We start from the raw sequence: 25,551 nt of genomic DNA on the forward strand, positions 1-25,551 counted from the left end.
TAAATTACTGTGAATAGTGCGACGAGCGATGTATGATATATATACTTTAATCATGACATTGTTCATTTTAGTTAAATGGAACGGAGTGTCTATTCGTCAGGCTAGCCGGACGAATAGTTAAAAATCTATATTTGTCCGGCCTTCCATTTGCGGATGCAAAAGTCTTAAATATCTATAAAAGTGTCATGTGGCGTGGAAAGTGCATGTCACGGATGAGGTGTCGGATATCAAACGCGCGTATGCAATGGACGTTTTGAGAATTAAAGATCGAGATTTACAAAGAAAACTAGAGAGAATGTGATTTCTTTAAACCATATTTTTTTTATATATTAGCTATAGTGACCCCAGAATAATAGCGTATGTATGTACTAGTATACATATTTTTTAAGGGGCCAGCGGAAGGACGCCTTCGGGTGCGGGAGTTTATCGTTGGTGGCCTTCGGCTGTTGTCTACTCTATGGTCGGGTTGTTGTCGCTTTGACACATTCCCCATTTCCTTTCTCAATGTTATATAGTATACACGAAAACTTAGAGGAATAAAGCCTGACATCAAACTGAAAATGCTGATTTACCCAATGGAGGCAAAACGCATTTGGATAATGAGTAACTCAAATATGCTTAGATGCATTATTTCTAAATTCTACTATAACGGAGATCTATTAACATGTACTGATATATCTTGACTCGAAATATGATACCAGGGTTGGGGTAACCCCTTTTTTATTCGATTTAACTTAATTAACATTTGTTTTATATTTTTCTATCGTAAACACATTTTTACTTTTGGGAAAGGTTACACGTGCCTATCGGTCTCTCTTATTTTCTATGAGTAAAAAAACCCCGAACATTTAAGTAAAAAATCGTTTCTGAACATCATTTGACGACCTGATTTGAACCAAACTTCAATAAAACAATAAATTCAGAATCTTCTTTTGGAATCAAAGATGTATATTGGCTATTGTCTATAGTGGTCAGACTCTTTACCTTACATGAAATTCATAGGTAGAACAAATAAAAAGATGAGAGTCTTGTTTGCCCTTGCCCCTATATAACTCCTATAGCATAAAAAAAAAATCTGAATAAAATATATACTTTGTAATATATTCATTTGGATTTTGATTTGTTTTAATGAATGAATAAAAATAATTTGAACAATTTTTAGCCGAGTTACTAATTCAAAGGTGTATTTGCTGCATAGATGTTGATATGCGATTTTAGACTATATATTGCTCATAACTACTCAAAGCGTTTATTCATCTCCTTAAATCACGATGCTATTTTTTTATCATTATATTTTTAGCCGGACAAATAGCAAAAGACCGTTAAAATGCTCTTTGTCCGGCTTGCCGGATGAATAGACATTTTTTTACTATTTATCCGGTAGCCGGACGGATAGCTACTACCTAAAAGGAACGCTTACTTAGTAGAAGAAACATTTCTCAAGATAACTATATTTATATTTCCGACGGCCTATGAATTGATTTAGATATACGGAAGATGTGGCATGAGTGCCAATGATACAACTCTCCACCTCAGTTACAATTTATAAAAGTAAACCATTGTAGGTGAAGGTACGGTCTTCAACACGGAGCCATGGCTCACACCAAACAACATGCTATAAAACGAGAAACACGTATGAACTACATACACAAAGGAGTAGGTTCAGTAAGACCCCTTTTTGGCCCCAAAATATAGCAGTTTTAAAAAGTATGAAAATGTAATCTTTTAGCTATTTACTGGAAAGTAGAATGCTTCTGCTACATAAATATGGGCTGTTTTTGATAAAACAATGCACATATATCGGGTACTAGCATCATTAAGTCATGCTAAATTACTGAAATCTTCACAATTTGAGCATTTTAGTTAAATTTTAAACGGTTTCCGTCTAAAATGAAAGTGGCCGCATTCGTGTTCATTCATAATATTGAAATGTAAGTTGTATTTGATGATAATACATAACATATATAAAGGTTGAGGATGAACACGGATGCGGCCACTTTCATTTTTGACAAAAAACATCTGAAAAGTGACGTTTTTTGGCATATTTGATAGATTTTTCATATTTAAGCTTGAATCGGAGCGTTTTCAATTACTAAATCAGTTAAAATTCTTTACAGAAACTAACTGAATCAATTTAAATAGACACTTAAGTGTTTAAAAAGTGTTCAAAATCTTTCGTTCGATAAACGGTAAATTTAGGGCCAAAATCGGCCGTTACCGGACCTACTCCTTTCCACTACAGTACATCAGATTTCTGACTTAGGACAGGTGCAAACATTTGCAGCGGGATTAAACGTTTTAATGGTACCAAACCTTCTCCTTTTTCTGAAACAATAGTATAACATCAAAAATCGAAAAACTCACTATAAAATATCTATTGGAAGGCTTAACTCAAGCAATGCCTTATAAACAGTTTAATTATATTTTGATTTGGAAAGTAATTTGACAATGATCTCCTAAAACAAGTCATAAGAATGAATCCAACTTAATGTGTTGTTATATTTTTCATGTCGGGGCATACCTGCATGACTATACGGTATGGGTTTCCTCATTGTTGAAGGTCATACGATTGGATATAATTAATTACATCCACATCCGATTTGAATTTCATTGGATAGTTGTATCACTGGCTCCTTTTTATATATTTATCTTAAATTCGTCTGTTGTGAACGTTTCAGGGGAGACTTTTTAATTTAGTATGATTGTATTTAGAACACAATATTTTCAACAGTTGAGCGAGATAGGAAATCAAAGAACAGAGAATAGCGATTGATAGAAATGTCTATTTTAAGTGATATTTTTTTTATGAAAGTTCGGTCATTAAGGTTTACTAAGAACGCACTCCCTATATTATGTATATTACGCTAGCGGTTGTAACCAAAATGAGTGCTTAAAATAATTGATCTGTTCTGCAAAATTTTAAAACGATCAATGAGTAGAATAATCAAATGTTAAAGATAATCAATATGACTCAGAAACAATACAAACTGAAAAAAATAATGTTTTAAGAGGAATAAATTAAATCATTATTATTTGTACATTTGTTTTTAGAACTACAAAATGGAGTTAGATTTATTTTGAAGACCTCGTCGTGACTTTAAGAGGAAGAACAGAAATAAAGTCCTGCTCCGTGGCATGTGTGTTACTCGGTGCGATTCAAAGATTAGCATATTCATTGATTTGACGTTTACTTATGTCACAAGACCTATGTTGACATATAGGTGGCTTTTATGTTTTATTTTGTATTGTTGGGTAACTGCAAGATTAGTAACATACATCTAGCATATCCTTTTGTCTCTTTTCATTCAACAACTTGTTATTTTGTAATTAAAACAGGAAAATTATAATCCAAGCAACCTTATAATATGGAGGCATGGATTAAATGTAAATTATAGGCAGAAAGAAGAAATGATAAGCAATTAAAACAAAGTAAATATCATGTGTGGTTGGGTATGAAAATACATTCGCTATGATGATGATAATTGTTACTGTCATAAACTATATATTGAACAAAATAAAATGATCATAACAAAGTGTATTTACAAATCGTTTTTAGAGAAGAAAAATTATTAGAAAAAGGCTGTTTCCTTATTTTCAACAATAAGTTTACTATAACAAAGTTCATGCGTATTAAATTTATATACAATATGACAGGAGCGGGAACGATAGCTCTACATAACATTTAATGAAACTGCTGATTAAGCATTTCTCACGGCTATTTGATACTGGGAAGGGTTATGTTTATCATCTCTCCCACTTTTAAACATTCCACTCTAGTTTCCTCTGTAACATGTGTCATTTATATTAATCTGACAGAGCGGGAAATCATTGATTTCTGTTGTATTATGCTACATATTGTGAAAAGGTATCTACACGAGTTCATGTTTTAGTGTACGCAATTAACCTCCGATTCTCAACTTACATTTCGACACCAAAAAAAAAAAGATCGATTCAAATAAGATCGATCTTCTTAAAACCACCTCTAGAGGTAGACTTTTAAGTCCGATTGAAGATCGATCTTAGTCTTTTTTGTCAGTGTAAACGGGGTCTTATTTATACGAAAATAATAGACCAATCTTCGTAATCAAAGTTAGGTTGCTTTAATATAATCAAAGGGTACAAATACCTGGTAGAAATAACTTGGATATTGTAATTCGCCCAAAAACACACACACACAAATTTTAATATAAATATATATATATATATATATTAATAAAAGGATCAAAGTTATTTTGCAAAAATTGACAAAAACTATTTTTTTTTTAGACCATGCTTTTATTTCAAGTCTAATATCGTTTTGGTGGGTTTTTTTTTCTTTTTGGACGGAAAAGTGACTTTTTGAAATACATAATTGCGTATAAAAAATATCACGTACAATGAGCTCGACGAGACTGATAAGAACACTACATCGCACTGTAAATATGAAATTAATGAAAAATCTGTGAGGTGTATCAATATCTTACTAACCTTTCTGAGTGTGATAAAAATATATGTGGCGTCAACACTTCAAATTTAATATCATCACAAAATTTTGCGATCACATTAAAAATAGGCAGTGGCTATTCGTCCGGCTAGCCGGACAAATAGTCAAAAATGTCTATTCATCCGGCAAGCCGGACAAATAGCAGTTTTACGGTTTTTCGCTATTTGTCCGGCCAAAAATATAATGAAGATATAACAATATAACATCGTGTTTTGAAGGTTTTAAATAAAGCACGAGTTGTTTTAAAATATATTGTCTAACATCGTTTTATGAAAAAGAACTCATTCTAACTAAGAAAAAACAACAACAAAAAACTATACATTTGATTCAGACTTTTTTTATTCTCAATATCCTAAAGGAATTTGTGGGTGGGGGGGGGGGGCTAAAATGATTCTCTCTTTTATTGTTCTACCTATTAAATTCCTGTAACGGTAAATAGTCGGGCCAATCATTATTGGCTTCATCTTTGATTCCAAAAGATCCTGAATTTTAATGTTTCTGTGAAGTCTAATTAAAGTAAGGTCCTCATGATTATGCACGATTCTTCATTTAAATTGTTCGGAGATTTTTAATTGATAGGAAATTAGAGAAAAGGGCACGTGTAACCTGTCCCCAAAAGTAGGATTGTGTTTCGATAAGATTTTTTTAGAAAAAGATATAAAAGATATATAACTGAAAAAAGGGGGGATACCCCAACCCTGGTGTCTTATTCCCAGTCCAGGCATATCAGTATGTTCATAGATCTCCGTTGTAGTATAATTTGAAAATAATGCATCCAAGCAAGTTTGATATAGTATTGTTTCCGAATGCGTTTTGCCTCCATAAGGTAAATGGGGGTAAATCATCAATTTAACTTTGATTTCAGGCGTATTCCTCGCAGTTAACATGTATACGCGATTGTTCTGGAATCACTCCTACAATGTATAGACATTTGTTTAAAGCAATCACATTCTCTCTGGTTTTCTCTATGACATCTTTAAATATAAATCACGATCTCCAATTCTCAAAACGTCCATTGTATGCGAGCGTGTGTTATCCGACACCTCATCCGGGACACATTCCGCGTCTCATGACACTTTTATTGATATTGCAGACGGATGGTCGGACGAATAGAGATGTTTTACTATTCGTCCGGCTAGACCGTTAAAAATACGAAGTTATTTATTAATTTGGGAGTTTAGTCGTGAACACTTGTTATATTGTTTTTACAGCTTGGCAGTACATTTTCCCAATTTGACAATAAAGTCGCATAACTCCGCAATCTCGTATCAGAATATAAAAAGGGATCTTATTTCAATAGATACTGCATAAACAAATAACCAAATGATAAATGTTAAAAGCCTTTTAGAATTTTTGTCCGAAATATTGGGAGAAAAAAAAACCTTTCTTCAATAAAAGTATTCAGAAAATTATGATCAGGAGATTTCTTTTTCAAATCGAAAGGGAACATAAACAATTCACTAAAGTTTCATGAAAATTGTTCAAAGCAAGCCAGAAAACATGAAAATCCCCTCTTTTTTTATGAATAAAATCCTTACAACCAGGAAACATAAAATCTAAAATTTATAAAAATCGAAAGGTATTTTACGTCAATAGATAAAAATAATTCACCACAGTTTTATGAAATATTATTGTTCGACATGACAGACAGACGGACAGACAGATAAGCGATCAACAATATCATAATCATATAATTACATTTGATGTATGTTTCATTATAATACGTTATTATTATTGGCCATCTGCACATCTCGTGTTATTCCTTAAGCAATTGCATAACACACTAAAATGTATCATTCATGATGACACGAGGTCCCACAATAAAGTGCAAAGGTGAATTAAATAAAAACTTGATAAAAATCTTGTTTTCATGATCCTAGCTAAATAATGTAATTATAAGTATTAAATGCTTCTTTTTCATATATGTTTTTGTAACTTCATAGGGTTGTAAAAGCGTTGACCGTGTGCACATTTTTAGAATGTAGGGCTTCCGCGCTTCCTACTAAATGTACTTCGGTCAACGCTTTTATACCCCAATGAAGTTACAAAAAGAAGCATTCAATTCTTAAAATAATACACAAGTACGAGACCGTTAACGGGCGTATACAAATAAAGAACACTAATTTAGGACTTTAAATACCACTATTGTAATTTTACAATATAAGAATAATTATTTCTATAATCATGCTTTTATTCAAGAAAACCTAGAGGTATTGAAAAGTATTGCAATTTATATTAATAAATTTTTTGAAATGAGAAAACTATCAATAGTACAGATATTGTTTTATTTAAGACGTTGAGAATATTTGCCTGTTAATAATAGATATAATTGTTATGCCTTTTTTCCCTTCTAATATGTGTGTGGCTCTGATCTGCAGGCTGTGGTTAACCGTTTAACATCTTATAATTGAGATGGTTATATTCATATTTATATATGATTTATATCAACATCATTGTGTCAATTAACAAAATCATTGTAATGAATTACTTTGCTCTTCGTGGGCCCTTTAATTTGATTAAAAAAAATATTTTAAAATAAAAATCTGTTGTCGAAGTGTTTTGTTTCATCCCAGGGGCGGATGCAGGGATTTTCGAAAGGGGGGGGGGTGCTAACCCAGGGCACCCAGGGCAAAGGGGGGGGGGGGGGTGCAAAACATATGTCCCGATACAAATGCATTGATCGGCAAAAATAAAGCGGGGGTGCGCACCCCCGGAACCCCTCCCCCCCTGGATCCGCCACTGCATCCGTAATATGATAAAGACAAATGAAACCACCTCTCATGTGTGTAATCTATAACATTCAAATCGCTGCACGCCGATCATGCTAGTGCGAGAAAACCTTGAACTTAAACAATTTGCGTGGGAGTGTAGACAATAAAGCTGTCATTTCACTTATCAAGTATGTAATTACCACTTAACCAACCCTTCATGCGTGATGTTGAACACGCGCCTTATTGTCAGAATCCCTTTAATAAAATGTGTTGCTATAAAAGACTATAGCTACGTTCTACTAAAAAAAAAACATCATGTGACAAGACACAGCATACATAACTTAAGTAATATGACACGAATTAAATCGAAATTAGGTGCAATTTCTAATGTTGTATTTGCTTTTAAAAGTCAGTCAAACAAAATATTTTTGTATTTTCATTTTAACTGCATACGATAATGCTTATACAATTATTTGAAAATTTACAAAGATAATCATATTATTCCAGTAAAAAGTCCAGAGTCCCCCGTTCATAAGTTCACAACTATAACGACTTGGTAATGTACATTCTGAAAAAAGTGTATTCCCTTACAAATCTATATGTTCTGTTCTTTAATTATGAACTTAATAACAACATAAAACCAAAACAGTCAAGACGGTGTTGTACGACATCCCTGTGTACGATTACCAATTAAAAAACTTTTCACAAAAGCCATCATAAGGCCTTCAACAAAGAGCGAAACACTGTGTAGTAACATATCGGTATAGTTAGTTAGAAAGCTTTGTCATATAATTATGAATCCTTTGATATGATAATTTTTAATTACTAAATCATATCGATCTCACAATAGACATTTGTTGTTTATTTGTCGTCCGATTTGCAAGTTTACGTGGTGTTCCTGGTGAATTTAAAGTAAATTGAGGAGACCAAGAATTGCGATTCAGATCTGTATAATTTATGAAAAAAAGTTATCCGTTAGGCGTCCGTTCGAGCTATTCGTTCGAGCTATCCGTTAAGGTGCTTAACGGATAGCTCGGATTAACGGATAACTTTTTTTCAATCCGTTCATGTCCGTTAGACGTCCGTTCTTATCCGTTATACGTCCGTCCATATCCGTTGCATGTCCGTTCAGCGTACGTTTTATCCGTCGACGTCCGTTCTGTCCGGTGGAAAATTTTGAGCATGTTCAAAACTTTGAACGGACGTCCAACGGATGAAATGTCCGTTGAACGTCCGGTAGGCGTCCGTTTCGTATCCGTTTTGTATCCGTTACGTGTCCGTTATACATCCGTTGGAGGTCTGGCAGATAAATTCACCAACGGACTTCTACCGGACGTTTAACGGATAAAACGGATGTTGAACGAATGAGAAACGGACTTCTACCGGGCGTATAACGGATAAAACGGATGATGAACGGATCTGAAACGGATAAATGCCAATTGAAAATTTCGCGTCAAATGTGCCAATTATTGGTATGTCAGATTTCGTAAGGTTCATGAATTCTTATTATTCATAATCGATCTGAGAGTAAGGGCACGTCTTCTCAATTAAGCAGCTCTTATTCAGGCCAGACACTGCCCTTTGGCCTCATTTTGGAAGAGCAAACCAAAACCAGTTACACAGAGACATTTTGAAATATCGCGATTTACATGCATTATTATTGTCACCTTTAATTTTTCCTTATATCTAGTTCATCCGTTTTATCCGGTACGCTTCCGTTAGGTGTCCGTTTTATACGGTACTCGTCCGTTGAATGTACGTTCGACATCCGTTCGGTCCGGTACGTTTCCGTTGCTCGTACGTTGCATATCCGTTGTGTGTCCGTTATGCATTCGTTACACGTCCGTTTTATTCAGTCAGTACATAAACGGACTCCCAACGGATAAGAATTTTGTCAACGGACAACTTTTATTTTCATCCGTTAGGCGTCCGTTCGTGCTATCCGGTAAGGTGTGACTGAGGCTTTATTTTTTGAAAATTTTCAGTGACAGAAATAATCTGGCATGCTGATCGTTGACATAGTTTTTAAAAGTTTTATCTGAGATGTTTTATTACTTCATGTATACATTTTAATCAAGAACATTTCCGCGCATTGATATGACATTTTATTGAAAAAAATCCTGTCAAATTTTGAAGGAGTTGCTCAAGAAGCCACGGACAATTCAGTTCCAAAGTATAGCCCATTATAGTAACAGATTTTTTAACAATTCTATCAAACAGTGATATTGTCAATGATAAATCTATTCATTGTACATGTATATATACCATAGATGCATACATCTATGTGCGTGTATATAATTATATGTGTCCATGATTGACTAAATTGTAAATGCAATCAACTTAAACATTATGCCAAAAATAAGTTTTGCTTATGTGTTTGTTGGTTTTAAACTTTTTATTGTTTTTAATTTGTTTCTGATTTTTAATTTACCATTATATGTGGTCATATGTCTTTTCTTAATTTGAAAATGTGTGTATATCAATGTATACATCAAGATCTATATTATACAGAGAGTGCTGCATGAAGAATTCAAACTCGACTATGAGTAAAGGGAGATAACGCTTTCTAATCAACTATATTACAAATAACTGTAATATAAGCAACATTACTTTTGCATGTAATATTACTGATATGCGTAATATTACTTGGATAAATAATTGCCTGGACTGTTTATAAATGGACTTCGTTTTTTTCTCCAGTTAACATACCGTACACTCTCCGGTAAAAGTTTTTCTTAAACATTTATTAGATTTCATAAACCATCCTGGATTTTAACCAAATTTGGACAAAAGCTTCTTACAGTCCTAGACAAAAGATAGTATATGGAGGAAAATTTTAATATTTTTTTCCCATTTTTGTTGAGCCTGCGACTAATAGTAGGCAATATACTGGGTTCCATGAAACCCTTACAATTTTAAATCTGAATCCATCGGTAACCTATCTATAGCTAGGGGTTGAATTGAAGGTCACATGAATAAGTATTCAATGAGGTCCATTTATTCACTTGCAAGTGCACAACTCATCAAGCAGGTTTCTCAGCTTATTTTTAGTAAAATAGATCCAGATTGACTGCTTAAAGTGAATTATAATTTCACTATATCATTTTCATTAATGATTTAACAAAAAAATGCTCCTATAAAAAAAGATACATTTTAGGCTAATCACTTTTTAAGACTGCTCACTGATCAGAGGCGGATTTAGAGGGGGGCCCAGGGGGCCCGCCCCCCCCCCCCTTTTGGGGAAAAAATTTGGTTGCTTATATAGGGAATCACTGAAGTGTGACTGGAGCGGGCCCCCTCTTAGGTCAGTCAGTGGGCCCCCACTTATGAAAATTTCTGGATCCGCCACTGCTGATCTTCTATAGTTAGTATTACCCTAACTTTTGATCAGCTGACCATATTACAACATTGTTTTAACAGTTAGTAAATAGGTGTAAAAATTCATTTTCAAATTAGTAATTACTGGTAATAACTAGGCCATTTCAGGAATTACTAGTATTTACTAGGTGCATCGGGTATTACATGTAATTCCTAAAAGAGTAGGTCCAGTAAGACCCCTTTTTGGCCCCAAAATATAGCAGTTTTACAAAATTGTTAAAATGTAAACGTTTAATTATTCATTGGACAGTAGAATGCTTCTGCTACATAAATTTGGGCTGATTTTGACAATACAATGCACATATATCGGGTACTAGCACCATTAAGTCATGCTATTTTACTGAAATCTTCACAATTCTAGCATTTTAGTTAAATTTTAGACCGGCGGTTTTCGTGTAAAACGAAAGTGGCCGCATTCGTGTTCATCCTTAATATTGAAATGTAAGTTGTACTTTATGATAAAATATAACATATATAAAGGTTGAGGATGAACACGGATGCGGCCACTTTCATTTTTGACAAAAACTATCTGAAAAATGACATATTTCGGCATATTTGGTAGATTTTTCATATTTGAGCTTAAATCGGTGAGTTTTTTATGACTAAATCAGTTCAAATCTTTCACATACACTAATTGATTTAAATAAAATAGACACTTAAGTGTTTAAAAAGTTGTCAAAATCTTTCGTCAGATGAACATGAAATTTGAGGCCAAAATCTGTCCTTTACCGGACCTACTCCTTTTAGTAATTACATGTAATTCCTAATTTCACCTATTTACTGTAACATATACATTAACACGGTTTGGTTTTTTTAAATGCAAAGATATATTTTTATCGTCTATAGTTCGGTGAAGAATATTGGGTAGTCAACTGTTCGCAGTAAGAAGAAATTCAAAAGTAAAATGTACGAGTTGGTTAAGTACTATTTGTCAGAGTACGAGATGGTGAAGGGACGACAGGTCTCCTGGTTGATAAGTCTCGCACCCGTTTCAAGGTCATGCGCATTGACCACAAGTATTCATGCTTTCCGGTACAAATTCACAGAAAAAAGCAATGGCATCTTTAATTTTCAGAAGGTCATCTTTGATTTCCTGTCAGGTTGTGAAAAATTGCAAATCACGTCAAATATTAGGCGTTGCACAAACAGATGCCAATACAAGATCAATCAGTTCATTAGTTGCGAAGACGAGAGAACTTTGTCATCATAGACAACGTGTTCAGATTTCATCACATTTATTGCAGAGAAAACCTACAAAACATTGTTCCAACTGTTCCTGTGGAGTTCATAGTAAAGCAGAAGTTGAACAAGGTTGATGATTTATTTAATTGGTGTATTTTGTCTATAAGCAGCCCTCAACGCAAGGCTTTCCATTGAAGCCGTTAGCCGGCGGAAATCCACCGTTTACGGTGGCTTCAAGTGCAGGCTTCTTCACTGACAAAAATATAAATTCAAGAAGAAAAAAAAATATTTTTACAAATGTTTACAGGCAGCCGAGAGACGTATTTTCGCAAAGTCGCGGTCACAATAAACAAGGGATGAAAAGTCAGTGTTTACCTTGGGCTAAAATTATATAGTTCACATGAATTCAGGTCACTGATTGGTTGTGTGCTAAAATTATATAGTTCACATGAATTCAGGTCACTGATTGGTTGTGTATTTAAAGTTAGAATGCATCGTTTCTTTTCAAAGATAACAAGAGAGACGTTCCGGTGGTCATTGAACGATAACAATAGAGACGTTCCGATGGTCATTAACTCGTGGGCTTTTTTTTTGCTTTTATAAAACGTGATGACAATCATATAGGATGACAATCTTATGTTATGGAATAATATCAGTCAAATTAATGAAAGTGTAGTAGATCATATTGTTCAGAATCTGGAAAACAGTATCTTTTGAATTTATTTTTCAAAGCCCATGTGGTGTTCAGAGAATCAACAGGTTGGGAACAAACCCTCTATATGGTGATTATACCTGTATAGAGGGATAATCCTTCTATAGAGGGGTAAATTTATCCCTCTATAGAGGGGTATTTTTGTTTAGACTGGATTTAAATCAAAATAGGGCAGAATGGCATTCTCTACTTATTATGGCAGTAACCTGGAACAGTTGATGCACCTATTGATGTACTTAATTTAATATGCACATGCCCAGTTTGATGCTTATCTGACTAAATATAAAATCTATTGTTCACCATGATTGAAAGCTGTGATGATCAGGTAAATTCTACTCACTTATGCCTCACTGAACAGAATTTCTATTGTTAGATTTAACATGAAATTTAAAGGTCAACTATTCCTTTTGTTGTTGATCAGGTGTTCCGATAGGTATACAATAGATTGCAAGTTTTTATATAAGCTTTGGATTTCAAATATTTTGGCCACGAGCATCACTGAAGAGACATGTATTGTCGAAATGCGCATCTGGTGCAAGAAAATTAGTACCGTCAATTTTATTGTCACTTTAGCAGAAAACTGGTTATCCCAATATTTAGTAAAGTGCATATGTTGATGCATATAATGCTAGAGATTATAGCCAATATAACTAGAAAATGCCATTCTGCCCTAATTTGCTTTAAATCCAGTGCAAACGAAAATACCCCTCTATAGAGGGATAATTTTATCCCTCTAAAGAAGGATTATCCCTCTATACAGGTATAATCACCATCCAGGGGGTTTGTTCCCAACCTGATCAAGGTCAAAAACTAAAGTAGAATATTGTCGACTCATCTCAAATAAATAGCATTTCCAAATGATTTATGTATCCAACTTACTGAACAGTTTACAAAAAAAAGAGAAAATCAGAGGATATATCAATTTTCTGTCAATACTTGAGAAATAATTGTATGATTTAAATACGCATAACAGTATTTAGAGAGAAATGGGGGGTCATTTGTTTACAAATGCACGTAGTTATGCAAAATAAATCGATCAAGATTTCTAACAAACTGGATTATTATATAAATAAAACTCCTTTAAAAGTAAATGAATTTTAAGCATTAGGTAATAAAAATGAAAAAAACTATAACATAGAAAAAAATGAAATGTCTTTGAGATTTTTTTTTCTTTCTTTAATTTAATTTTTTTTTTTTATCTTTTATTTGTTTTTCAATAGTCGGGATTTTTCACACCCCATTACACTACCACCTGACAATGGTATCAAGGGGTAAATACAGAAGAAAAAAATAGCAATATATACAAAATGAATCTCTTGACTAATTAATTTTTAACAATAAGAATATTTTAGGTTACATATAAATTGTATTTGATTTATCTCTCCTCTCTCTCTCTCTCTCTCTCTGACTTACTCACATACAACACTAATACTTTCACTCATCTGTTTTGCTACAATATGTGTCATGACTTACTTTTTAATACAATTTTTTTTAAAGAAATAAATTTGTTCATAATTTATAAATTATTTCTTTTCTCTGAACTAAACATAGATAATATGAAAACAACACTTAGTTACATGTAAATATTACATGTAAAGCAGTGATGTCACTGAGTTTTGAAGAAGCAGGCTGAATTTCTAAAATAGGCGGCAAGTACATGCAGACGGCAAAGCCGTTCGCGTCGACGAGCTTGCTCGTCGCTACTATGGCGGGGGGTCTGGGGATTTTTTTTTAAAATGGTGCAAAATCCTGCATTCTGGGGGTGTCCTAGACCCTTATTCAGACCTCTGAAAACATCATTTTTTACTGAAGATAATGTAAATGATTAACTAAAATTAGCAACATGATGGGTAAATTTTCTGTACATGTGATCACATCATTGATCATCTTGATGGACCAATATACATTTTTGTGCATTTTCCTGCAGGTTGACTGCTAGTAAATATTTTTGAACTGAAAGAATCCAAAAATCTTAGTTTGAATAGAAACATATTGTCTCTGGTTTGAATTATCACTTGAATAATTTAGTTTTAAATGAAAATTGTAATTGTAACATTGAGAACATTATGTTTTAATTTTATATTAAAAAAGTGTTGGTTTTGTTTTTACAAAATTAAAAACTATTCACTGACTAGTAGTCAGCTGGAGCTTCGATTTCAAAGTTAAAACTGTTACAGAGGTGCTATATTTTATAAAATCGTATGCTATCCCAAGGACGTATAACTAACGTCCTTGGCTATCCCCAAAAAGATTTGAAAATTTTTTAGACTAAAATTCCTGCATTCTGAGCATACCTGAGAGTGATTTAGATGCTTGGGAAAATGTTAATTTTGTCTTATTTTTGTTGTTGACTTCAATCACATTGATTCTTTTTTAAATGAGAATCCGTAGTCCTGGCAAGGCTAATCTATATTATATTTTTTTCTGGGAAAGTGTCTTTTGTAAGACAACTAAGGAAGTCTGTTCTTGAATATATGTAAATAATACACAGGCAAGTGCCTGTGAAATAATAGGTGAAATATTATAATTTTATTTCAAAAATAATCGAATTTATTAAATATCTTGATCGATTTATTTGCGTACGTACTTAGTGACAAATGACCCCCTTTTTTCTCATATAAGACTTGTACACGTATTTCAAACATGTTGTCAAGCTATGTCGTTTTATTTTCTCTTATTTGTTAACTGTTCAGTAATCAGTAAACTAAAATCCTTTTGAACTATAAAAGATATTTTTAAAAATTATTTGTGGTCGACAATATTCTACTTTCGTTATTGACCTTCATTCTCTGGACACCACGTGGTCGTGGGCTTTGAAATGTGAACTTCAAAAGGTGCTGTTTTCCAGATTCTTGACAACATTATATATATTCAGTGATGTCGTTAGAAGCCGGCAGCCGGCGATTTTCGCCGGTTATTGTCCTTTTCCCGCCGGCTATTTTTGCATGAGTAAAAAAAATTAATAAGATAAAAAAGATAATCAGGTTAATATTAAAAAATAATTGTTCAATGCATCAGCTTCCACGATTAAAGTCGCGATAAACAAGGATGTAAATCAGTGTTTACCTTTGACTAAATATAGTTCACGTAAATGCAGTCGGACCGCTGATTGGTCGTCTATTTAAAGTCGGTAAGTATTGTAATGTTTGCAAGGATAAAAAGAGAGACGTTCCGATGGACATTATGACCCTGTTTGGTTTTTGCTTCAAGAGAAGGAATAAGCCAAAGATGACAATAGCATGTTATGGAAATTAATATATCAGTCAAATAAAAGAAAGTATAATATATATAATGTTGTCAAGAATCTGGAAAACAGCACCTTTTGAAGTTCACATTTCAAAGCCCACGACCACGTGGTGTCCAGAGAATGAAGGTCAATAACGAAAGTAGAATATTGTCGACCACAAATAATTTTTAAAAATATCTTTTATAGTTCAAAAGGATTTAAGTTTACTGATTACTGAACAGTTAACAAATAAGAGAAAATAAAACGACATAGCTTGACAAAATGTTTGAAATACGTGTACAAGTCTTATATGAGAAAAAAGGGGGTCATTTGTCACTAAGTACGTACGCAAATAAATCTATCAAGATATTTAATAAATTCGATTATTTTTGAAATAAAATTATAATATTTCACCTATTATTTCACAGGCACTTGCCTGTGTAAAGTGCCTGTGTATTATTTACATATATTCAAGAACAGACTTCCTTAGTTGTCTTACAGAAGACACCTTCCCAGAAAAAAATATAATATAGATTAGCCTTGCCAGGACTACGGATTCTCATTTAAAAAAAAAATCAATGTGATTGAAGTCAACAACAAAAATAAGACAAAATTAACATTTTCCCAAGCATCTAAATCACTCTCAGGTATGCTCAGAATGCAGGTATTTTAGTCTAAATTTTCAAATCTTTTTGGGGATAGCCAAGGACGAATATTATGTTAGTTATACGTCCTTGGGATAGCATACGATTTTATTAAATAAAGCACCTCTGTAACAGTTTTAACTTTGAAATCGAAGCTCCAGCTGACTACTAGTCAGTGAATATTGTTTTTAATTTTGTAAAAACAAAACCTTTTGTAAAAACAAAACCAACACTTTTTTAATATAAAATTAAAACATAATGTTCTCAATGTCACAATTACAATTTTCATTTAAAACTAAATTATTCAAGTGATAATTCAAACCAGAGACAATATGTTTCTATTCAAACTAAGATTTTTGGATTCTTTCAGTTCAAAAATATTTACTAGCAGTCAACCTGCAGGAAAATGCACAAAAATGTATATTGGTCCATCAAGATGATCAATGATGTGATCACATGTACAGAAAATTTACCCATCATGTTGCTAATTTTAGTTAATCATTTACATTATCTTCAGTAAAAAATGATGTTTTCAGAGGTCTGAATAAGGGTCTAGGACACCCCCAGAATGCAGGATTTTGCACCATTTTAAAAAAAAATCCTGGGGCCCTTGAGCGGGCCCCAGACCCCCCGCCGTAGTAGCGACGAGCAAGCTCGTCGACGCGAACGGCTTCGCCGTCCGCATGTACTTGCCGCCTATTTTAGAAATTCAGCCTGCTTCTTCAAAACTTAGTGACATCACTGATATTATACTTTCTTTTATTTGACTGATATATTAATTTCCATAACATGCTATTGTCATCTTTGGCTTATTCCTTCTCTTGAAGCAAAAACCAAACAGGGTCATAATGTCCATCGGAACGTCTCTCTTTTTATCCTTGCAAACATTACAATACTTACCGACTTTAAATAGACGACCAATCAGCGGACTGCATTTACGTGAACTATATTTAGTCAAAGGTAAACACTGATTTACATCCTTGTTTATCGCGACTTTAATCGTGGAAGCTGATGCATTGAACAATTATTTTTTAATATTAACCTGATTATCTTTTTTATCTTATTAATTTTTTTTACTCATGCAAAAATAGCCGGCGGGAAAAGGACAATAACCGGCGAAAATCGCCGGCTGCCGGCTTCTAACAACATCACTGTAAAGGAGACCAAAATTTTTCACAAACTTGGACTTTATCATTTTTCTTTGCAATATGATTTTCAAGAAATTGGTATTTCTTTATTTTATTCTTTAACTCAATCATATTTTGTTTTGTTTCATTTAATTTACATTTGTATATATAATTCTTTGTAATTATGATTAGCAGATTCAATAATAAACTTTCATGTTTGCAACCAAGAAACACATTCTCTTTATTGAGATCAAAATTTACAAAAAAAATTTTCACAATATTGGAAAAAGACTGCCACAATTGAAAAGTTATTGGGCATTCAAAAAACAGGTGTTCAATGGTTTCTTCTCCAAGTTTACAAAAAAGTACATAACTTGATATCTTTTAATTTGATTTTGTACAAAAAGGTATTAGTTGCTATAATTCTATGCAAAAATTTATATTGAAAGGTTCTTAAATAAGCATCTCTACAAGACTTTTTTGTTATCATGAAATACTCTGACCATTCTGTAGTATCAATAACTACCAGTTCTTCCCCTTTCTTTAATTTCATACATAAAAAATGGTCATTTGAAAGATGAAATTAGGTGCCAGGAAAATGCAGGATTTTGCTCTATTTATGCCAGAGCTTCTGAGTGCCCCCAGACCCCCCCCCCCCCTTTTACATTTATGTACATTTTGTGTTTTGCTCTTTTATATGACTTGTTTAAAAGTGAATATTTTTTTTAATTGAAGGAGACCTTGAATTTTCAAAGTTTTTGGACGAGGAAATAAGACAAGAAAAGGAAAGAACAGTTCCTTTAGTAAATACAGTAAAAGATTGGGATGTACAGAAAGATGATGCTGAAGTAACATTGTCTAAATCTATAGGAAATGAACAGTAAGTCTTTCATGTTATTTTTCTATACATTTTCTAGACACTCAGTTGCTTGGAAGTACCAAAATTATCCGTACCCTAATTTTTAGCAGAGCTCATTAGTATAGTCACAATGTCTAGGACAAGGATCCGGAAATTTTTTCACCTAATTTCGGTCATTTTCATATAACTTAAAAGTTGGTGCCCCTTTTCAAAAAAGATTGTCAAAATCTCGTTACTGCATGAGTATGCTCATATTCGTAGCATCAACGAACTTGTTTCACTGTTTCATCGCGTTTACTTCATGATTTATCTTACCATTTTCATAAAATTGATCAAGAGCAATCAAAGGAAGGCAACAGTTTAAAAATAAAATGTTTTTAATGACTCAAAATGATAATTTTCTCAGTCATCGCTTACTTTTCCTTACGATTCTGCAGTCGAAATTCAAACCTGATGTAATGCGACAATACTTAAATGAACAATTCCGGACTCACTTCCGGGATTAGTTTGTTTATCAAATTCACTGGAAATCATCGGCTTTTTAATATTTGACCTTTAATAGTGTAAGAATATTAATGAAAATAGTTGCACTTGCTTTATTTAGCATGAAATCATTTTAAATTTACAATTTAGTGTCTAATCTGCGGAAGAGAATTTGAGGCATGTGTATTTCATAGGAATGAAAGCATGTGTATTAGTAGTGAAAAAATACTTTTTTCTACGTAGATTAAATCAAGTTTAAATTTAATTTTAAATCATAATTGACAGTTGTCTTGGTTGAAAAGTAATTAAACAATGAAGACAGTTGGTATGGAATTTTAATTTCTTTATAATATTAGTTCGGAGCTTGTGATTAATAGCCAGGTGTTAATTAAAAACCACAGGTAAAGAGATTAGCGATCATTAGCCAATAGCTCCCCGAGGCTTTGATATAGTTATTAGGAGGGCCCTCAGGATTATAACACTTTACTGGAGTGGCAGTTTAATTACATAAAATCGATAACAAAACAAAAATATGTTAAAAATGGCGATTTTGAAACTCAATCTCAATGAAATTACCGAAAATATTTCTGTTGAAAAATAAAATTTGACCTAAATCCCAATAAATCATTTAGGAATTTTGAGTTTCAGAATCAGTCATGTCTGGCATATATGACTGTTTCTGGACCCTTGGTCTAGGGAGAGGTTATCAGTGATGTGCCTGTGCAAAGTCTGAATTTCTTTAGTGGCTGTCTTGTTTTTTTTGGTTTTTTTTTAAATCTATCCAATAAATTTTTTAGCAGTAATGAAAACATATGAGAAAATATCACAAGTATTCCAATCAAAGTTCGATCAAACCAATGTTCAGACAAAGACTGAGGTTGAGAGTTTGAATCCAGCACCTGGTAAGTCGTTGTTCTATCTGGGCCCTCTAGCTTCCTCCTGCAATCTAACTTTTCATTAAAACTTCAACAAAATCTGCAGTGTATAGTTATTAAGATGATGATTATATATGTTCGTTCTTATTTCAGAATACGACTCCACTTTAATATAAACAACATGGTGGATGTGTCACCACCAGAATCTAAAGGAGAATATGAAGAGGGAAATCAAAACAATAATGCAGACATGGTAGGAGTTTATAACAAGCTTTATATAAAGAGCGACCATTTGATGTTTATGGTAGGGCTGTGATGAAATTTGAAAAAGACAAAACCCAATAGAGTGAAAAATAATAAGCATGATGAGGAGGCAGGACAGAGGTTACAACTAAAAAAATCATGCATGACAAAATTGTTCATCCTAGCTACCATCCCCACCTCCTATCCACTTCCTCCCCCTATACATCAAATGGAAGCACCCTATTCAATACCACCTTTTATTTCAAACAACATTTTGATAAGCACAATACAAAAACAAGTCTGTTTCTTGTTCTATCCAAGTTCAATTTATTTTTGTGCCAACTTTTATCAATATTTCAGACAAATTGAGTTATCTTTCTTGTTATAATTAATAGTCCTGTATGTTGACAAAAATGGTAGCTTAACAGTTGTTGTCATACAGTTCATGATGTAATACTAAATCAGTTTAGAGTTGTATTAATTGATACCATAATGAACATCAAGAATTTTAAATGTCTTACATTTTTTAATTTTGTTTTACAGTGCTTATCCAGTGACCTTTGGGGTATCACAATAGCAATGGCTCAAACAGTTTACCAAATTGCAGTTAGATTTCTTCTCCAACTAACTGATCAACTGGTAAAATGTTTTAGCAGATTGCTCAAGTGAAATGTTGTTAGTATGAAGTGAGTGCTGTGAAATCAAAAGTAATACTTACCATCCAGATCCAGTTAGTTGATATTTTTGTCATTTGTTTCAAACACAAAAATGACTTACTATAGTATGAGTCACTGAATAAGAAGGTCTAATTTTGACATGGAAACTTCTATCATAAATAGATTTTATAAATAAATAGTTCAAACCATTGTTTTGTAGATGTATATTTTATAGCTTTGTTTTCTAAGACAAAGTTATTGTGTAATTATGATTCATATAATATTTTCTATACAAATTACTGATCTGCTGGCATTAAAGGGAAATAATTTTTATTGAGTTATTGTACACTTAAAAATTAATCAATGATACCTGGCTTCTGATTTTGCCTACAATTTTTTTCAAAATTTTAATCATCTTAAAAATAAATTTCATTGTTTCTTTTCAAAACAGAGGATAAAAGCTTAATAATCATAAAAGTAATGTTACAAACAAATTAAATGAGGAAAGTTGATATTTGTCAGACAAAAATTGTGACAAAATTTTGCTGATTTTCAGTAATGTAAATTATTTCCCTTTAATGGTAGCAGATAAGTAAATGCTTTAGAAAAAAAAATTCAAATTACAATTATGCACTAACTTGTTGTTGGAAAACGAAGCTATAAATTATAGACTTACAAAACAATGTTTTGAACTATTTATTTATAAAATCTATTTATGATAGAAGTTTCCATGTCAAAATTAGACCTTCTTATTCAGTGACTCATACTATAGTAACTCATTTTTGTGTTTGAAACAAATGACAAAGATAACAACTAACTGGATCTGGATGGTAAGTATTACTTTTGATTTTACAGTACTCACTTCATACTAACAACATTTCACTTGAGCAATCTGCTAAAATATTTTACCAGTTGATCAGTTAGTTGGAGAAGAAATCTAACTGCAATTTGGTAAACTGTTTGAGCCATTGCTATTGTGATACCCCAAAGGTCACTGGATAAGCACAGTAAGAACTAATTTTATATAGCACTGTATAATGACAATTCTTCATATATTTTTTTTATTAACATATATTTATATGATATTCTTTTAGGTTATGGCCAAACCATTATTCACCGTTGAAATCGTGAAATCCAGTGGAAAAACATTGTCCATGGACTGTTCCTACCCAGAATATGAAGTTGAATATGAACAAGAAGATAATGGTAAAATTTAATTGACTATTTTCATATTACTGACTTTTGACTCCAGTTTATATTATTTTTTGACAGGTTACCTACCACATCCTGGTACTGGGTTAATTATGAGCAGTTATAATAAGTAAAATCAAACATTTAATCAGTGTAATTTGAGGGGAAATTTTACTATTTTCCGATGAGTTTGTTGTGTAAAGAAAATTTGAAGCAGTATGTTTTCTCCAAGAACTGTACAGATTAAAAGTTTGATGTTACTTCTTTACGTTGCTCTAATTTCTCTTGGTACCAGATTGTCCTAGGTAACCAGTCAAAAAATATAAACTTGGAAGTTGGTTATATGAAAAGAGTATTGAAAAGGTTGTGTATCATGGCTAAACTTAGCAAGAATAACTATCATTGATTGAATGATAACTGCTCTTAAAAACATCACACTAGCAATGAGCAAAACTCTTTCTTTCAACATTGTCAGCTACAAAAAAAAAGGATTGAATTGACAAAATGTACAACAGTTCAAAAGCAAGAGAGAGGTTTGGCCAGATAAAAAAACCCGGTTCAATCCATCATCATAAGGAAATGTCTGTACCAATTCAGGATTATCAGTTATTATCCATTTGTTTGATGTGTTTTGGTTTTTGATTTTACTATTTAGTAAAGGGCTATCTGGTTGGAATTTTCAATAGAGTTTATTTTTATTTATTTTTTTAAAGAAAAACGCCTGATTTATGACATAATAATTTATGATAAGCACCTAAAAAGTCAACCTGCTTTAAAGGTCACCTCTATTAAGATTGAGACCTTGGAGGCGGACACCAATTATTTACATGATAACTGACTAGGATAGTCAGTTTTCCTCATCTTCCTGAAGAAGAACGTGGTTCTCTGCAGGCACTACTTCTGCCTACGCAAAAAAAAAACTTTGAAAAATCAATTTTGATGAAAGTGTCAATAAACAACATTAAGTTGAACCTCAACTCAAAGGTAACCACTCTTTAAATAACATGTATACAGTTAGATTTGTCTGGTCCCTTTAACACACTTATGACTGTAGGTTGTATATTTTTTGGTCTATTATATATTTTTGTGTTACAGATGATGCTTTTTGTATAACAAGTGTGTCTATGTCTGGCCCACAAGGAGAAGGAGAAGACAACTCTTACAGTGTGGTAGCAGAAACTATGGATGAAGTAAGTGCTATTCTCTTAAAAAAATAATGAATGTAGCCTCTGGATTTATTTGGTAACATATAAATTGTTTAATCACACAAGCAGAATTTACAAATGACATTCATGCTGAATAAGGAATCTCGTTTCTCGTTTTTTTATTTTATATAGATTAGACCGTTGGTTTTCCCGTTTGAATGGTTTTAGTAATTTTGAGGCCCTTTATAGCTTGTTGTTCGGTGTGAGCCAAGGCTCCGTGTTAAAGGCTGTACATTGACCTATAATAGTTTACTTTATTTAAATTGTTATTTGAATGGAGAGTTGTCTCATTGGCACTCACACCACATCTTCCTATATCTATATAAGGTATGATTGCCAATGACAACTATTCAGTGTCATGAAAATAAGAAGATATCCAACTGAGGCCAACTGTCTGATTTTTGTACAAAATAGTGAACTAAAAACAAATTTTATACACAACATTGGAAATATAACAAAAAAGAAAATTAATCATATAGAGAACAAGATGTTGGATAAAGAGCTGTAAATATTCTTCAAAATGACCATTTTTTTATGTAAATATTCTTTAAAATGACCATTTCTTTATGTAAATATTCTTTAAAATGACCATTTCTTTATGTAAATATTCTTCAAAATGACCATTTCTTGATGTAAATATTCTTTAAAATGACCATTTCTTGATGTAAATATTCTTTAAAATGACCATTTCTTGATGTAAATATTCTTTAAAATGACCATTTCTTGATGTAAATATTCTTCAAAATGACCATTTCTTGATGTAAATATTCTTTAAAATGACCATTTCTTGATGTAAATATTCTTTAAAATGACCATTTCTTGATGTAAATATTCTTTAAAATGACCATTTCTTGATGTAAATATTCTTTAAAATGACCATTTCTTGATGTAAATATTCTTTAAAATGACCATTTCTTGATGTAAATATTCTTTAAAATGACCATTTCTTGATGTAAATATTCTTTAAAATGACCATTTCTTGATGTAAATATTCTTTAAAAAGACCATTTCTTGATGTAAATATTCTTTAAAATGACCATTTCTTGATGTAAATATTCTTTAAAATGACCATTTCTTGATGTAAATATTCTTTAAAATGACCATTTCTTGATGTAAATATTCTTTAAAATGACCATTTCTTGATGTAAATATTCTTTAAAATATGTAAATATTCTTTAAAATGACCATTTCTTGATGTAAATATTCTTCAAAATGACCATTTCTTGATGTAAATATTCTTTAAAATGACCATTTCTTGATGTAAATATTCTTTAAAATGACCATTTCTTTATGTAAATATTCTTTAAAATGACCATTTCTTTATGTAAATATTCTTTAAAATGACCATTTCTTGATGTAAATATTCTTCAAAATGACCATTTCTTGATGTAAATATTCTTTAAAATGACCATTTCTTGATGTAAATATTCTTTAAAATGACCATTTCTTGATGTAAATATTCTTTAAAATGACCATTTCTTTATGTTTTAGACAATGTATGAGATGTTGATGGACATGCTACACGACCGCGGAATCGACGACAAATTCATTGGCGATTTGGCCGATTACAGTACAGGATATGAACAATCAAAATACATTGAACTTCTTGTAGACCTTAAATCCTTTCTAGATGAAAAGTAAACTAGGAACATTGCTTTTATTGTAAAAAGAGAATAGATATCAAACTCTGAACATTAGTCAAATGAAAGTCAAAATGACAAAATATGAGGATGATTTTAGATCTAATATGTTTATATTATGTTGTCATCTGTTATTCTATTATTGATTTTGTTGCATTGAATTCACAGCAAATATACAGTTTTTAAAAGTTTGAGAAGTATTTATTTCTGTTACAAATCCAAATTAGGTACAGGTATGTGGCAGTAAGCTCTTTCTTTGTTCTATAAATCTGTATCCATTAGATTTTCAGTCTTTTCCTTTGAAACTGCTTAATCAATTTCAGCCAAAATTATAGTATCTAGTATAATTTTTGTATTTTATTTACTTTGAATGTCAAGAAACAACCACTATGGTTAAAAGGCAAAACAGGGATAAAAACGATTGTTGGCATTTTTAAGCTACTCATTAAAATTGAGACTGGAAATGGAGAATATGTCAAAGAGACAAAAACCAACGAAAGAGAAGATAACAGCCAAACGCCACCAATGGGTCTTCAAGACAGCAAGATAGATGAACAAATGTGATCAATTGAAGCAAAAATAATCATTGAAAGGTGAGCAACTCGTGGTCTTGAGAGCTCTTTTTAGCTCACCTGACCAGAAGGGCCAAGTGAGATTTTCTCATCACTTGGTGTCCGGCATCGTCGTTAACATTTTACATTTTGAAAACTTCTAGAGAACCACTGAATTGAATGAAACCAAACATGGCATGAATGTTCCTTATGAGGTGCTGACCATGTGTTGTTACTTTGTAGCTGGTCCATCATCCAAGATGGCCGAAGGGGGGACTTAGTTTAACAAAGGACCCTATGGTAAATGCATACTAATGACTTCTTTTAGAGAACCGCTAAATGGAATGAAACCAAACAAAGTATGAATGTTCCTTATGAGGTGCTG

The 25,551-nt window shown here is 32.4% G+C and overlaps 1 protein-coding gene across 1 annotated transcript; it reads left to right on the forward strand.

The window, feature by feature from the left end:
- The first annotated feature begins 11,576 nt into the window (after positions 1–11,576).
- Positions 11,577–24,806, forward strand: LOC143076420 (complement component 1 Q subcomponent-binding protein, mitochondrial-like). Its single transcript, XM_076252176.1, has 6 exons — positions 11,577–11,883; positions 18,199–18,343; positions 19,834–19,933; positions 21,674–21,785; positions 22,866–22,960; positions 24,467–24,806. The coding sequence occupies exons 1-6, from the start codon at positions 11,595–11,597 to the stop codon at positions 24,614–24,616; spliced, it is 891 nt and encodes a 296-aa protein (XP_076108291.1). The 5' UTR covers positions 11,577–11,594; the 3' UTR covers positions 24,617–24,806.
- The last annotated feature ends 745 nt before the right edge of the window (positions 24,807–25,551 follow it).

Source organism: Mytilus galloprovincialis, chromosome 5, assembly GCF_965363235.1.
Source record: "Mytilus galloprovincialis chromosome 5, xbMytGall1.hap1.1, whole genome shotgun sequence".
NCBI classification, from domain to species: Eukaryota; Metazoa; Mollusca; class Bivalvia; order Mytilida; family Mytilidae; genus Mytilus; species Mytilus galloprovincialis.

Excerpts from the sequence above, each read along its gene's own strand:
- LOC143076420 (XM_076252176.1), top strand. The coding sequence starts at position 11,595 with ATGCTTTCCGGTACAAATTCACAGAAAAAAGCAATGGCATCTTTAATT. Across the intron at positions 11,884-18,198 it reads TAAAGCAGAAGTTGAACAAG|GAGACCTTGAATTTTCAAAG; the intron begins GTTGATGATTTA and ends TTTTAATTGAAG. Across the intron at positions 19,934-21,673 it reads AAAACAATAATGCAGACATG|GTTATGGCCAAACCATTATT; the intron begins GTAGGAGTTTAT and ends ATATTCTTTTAG.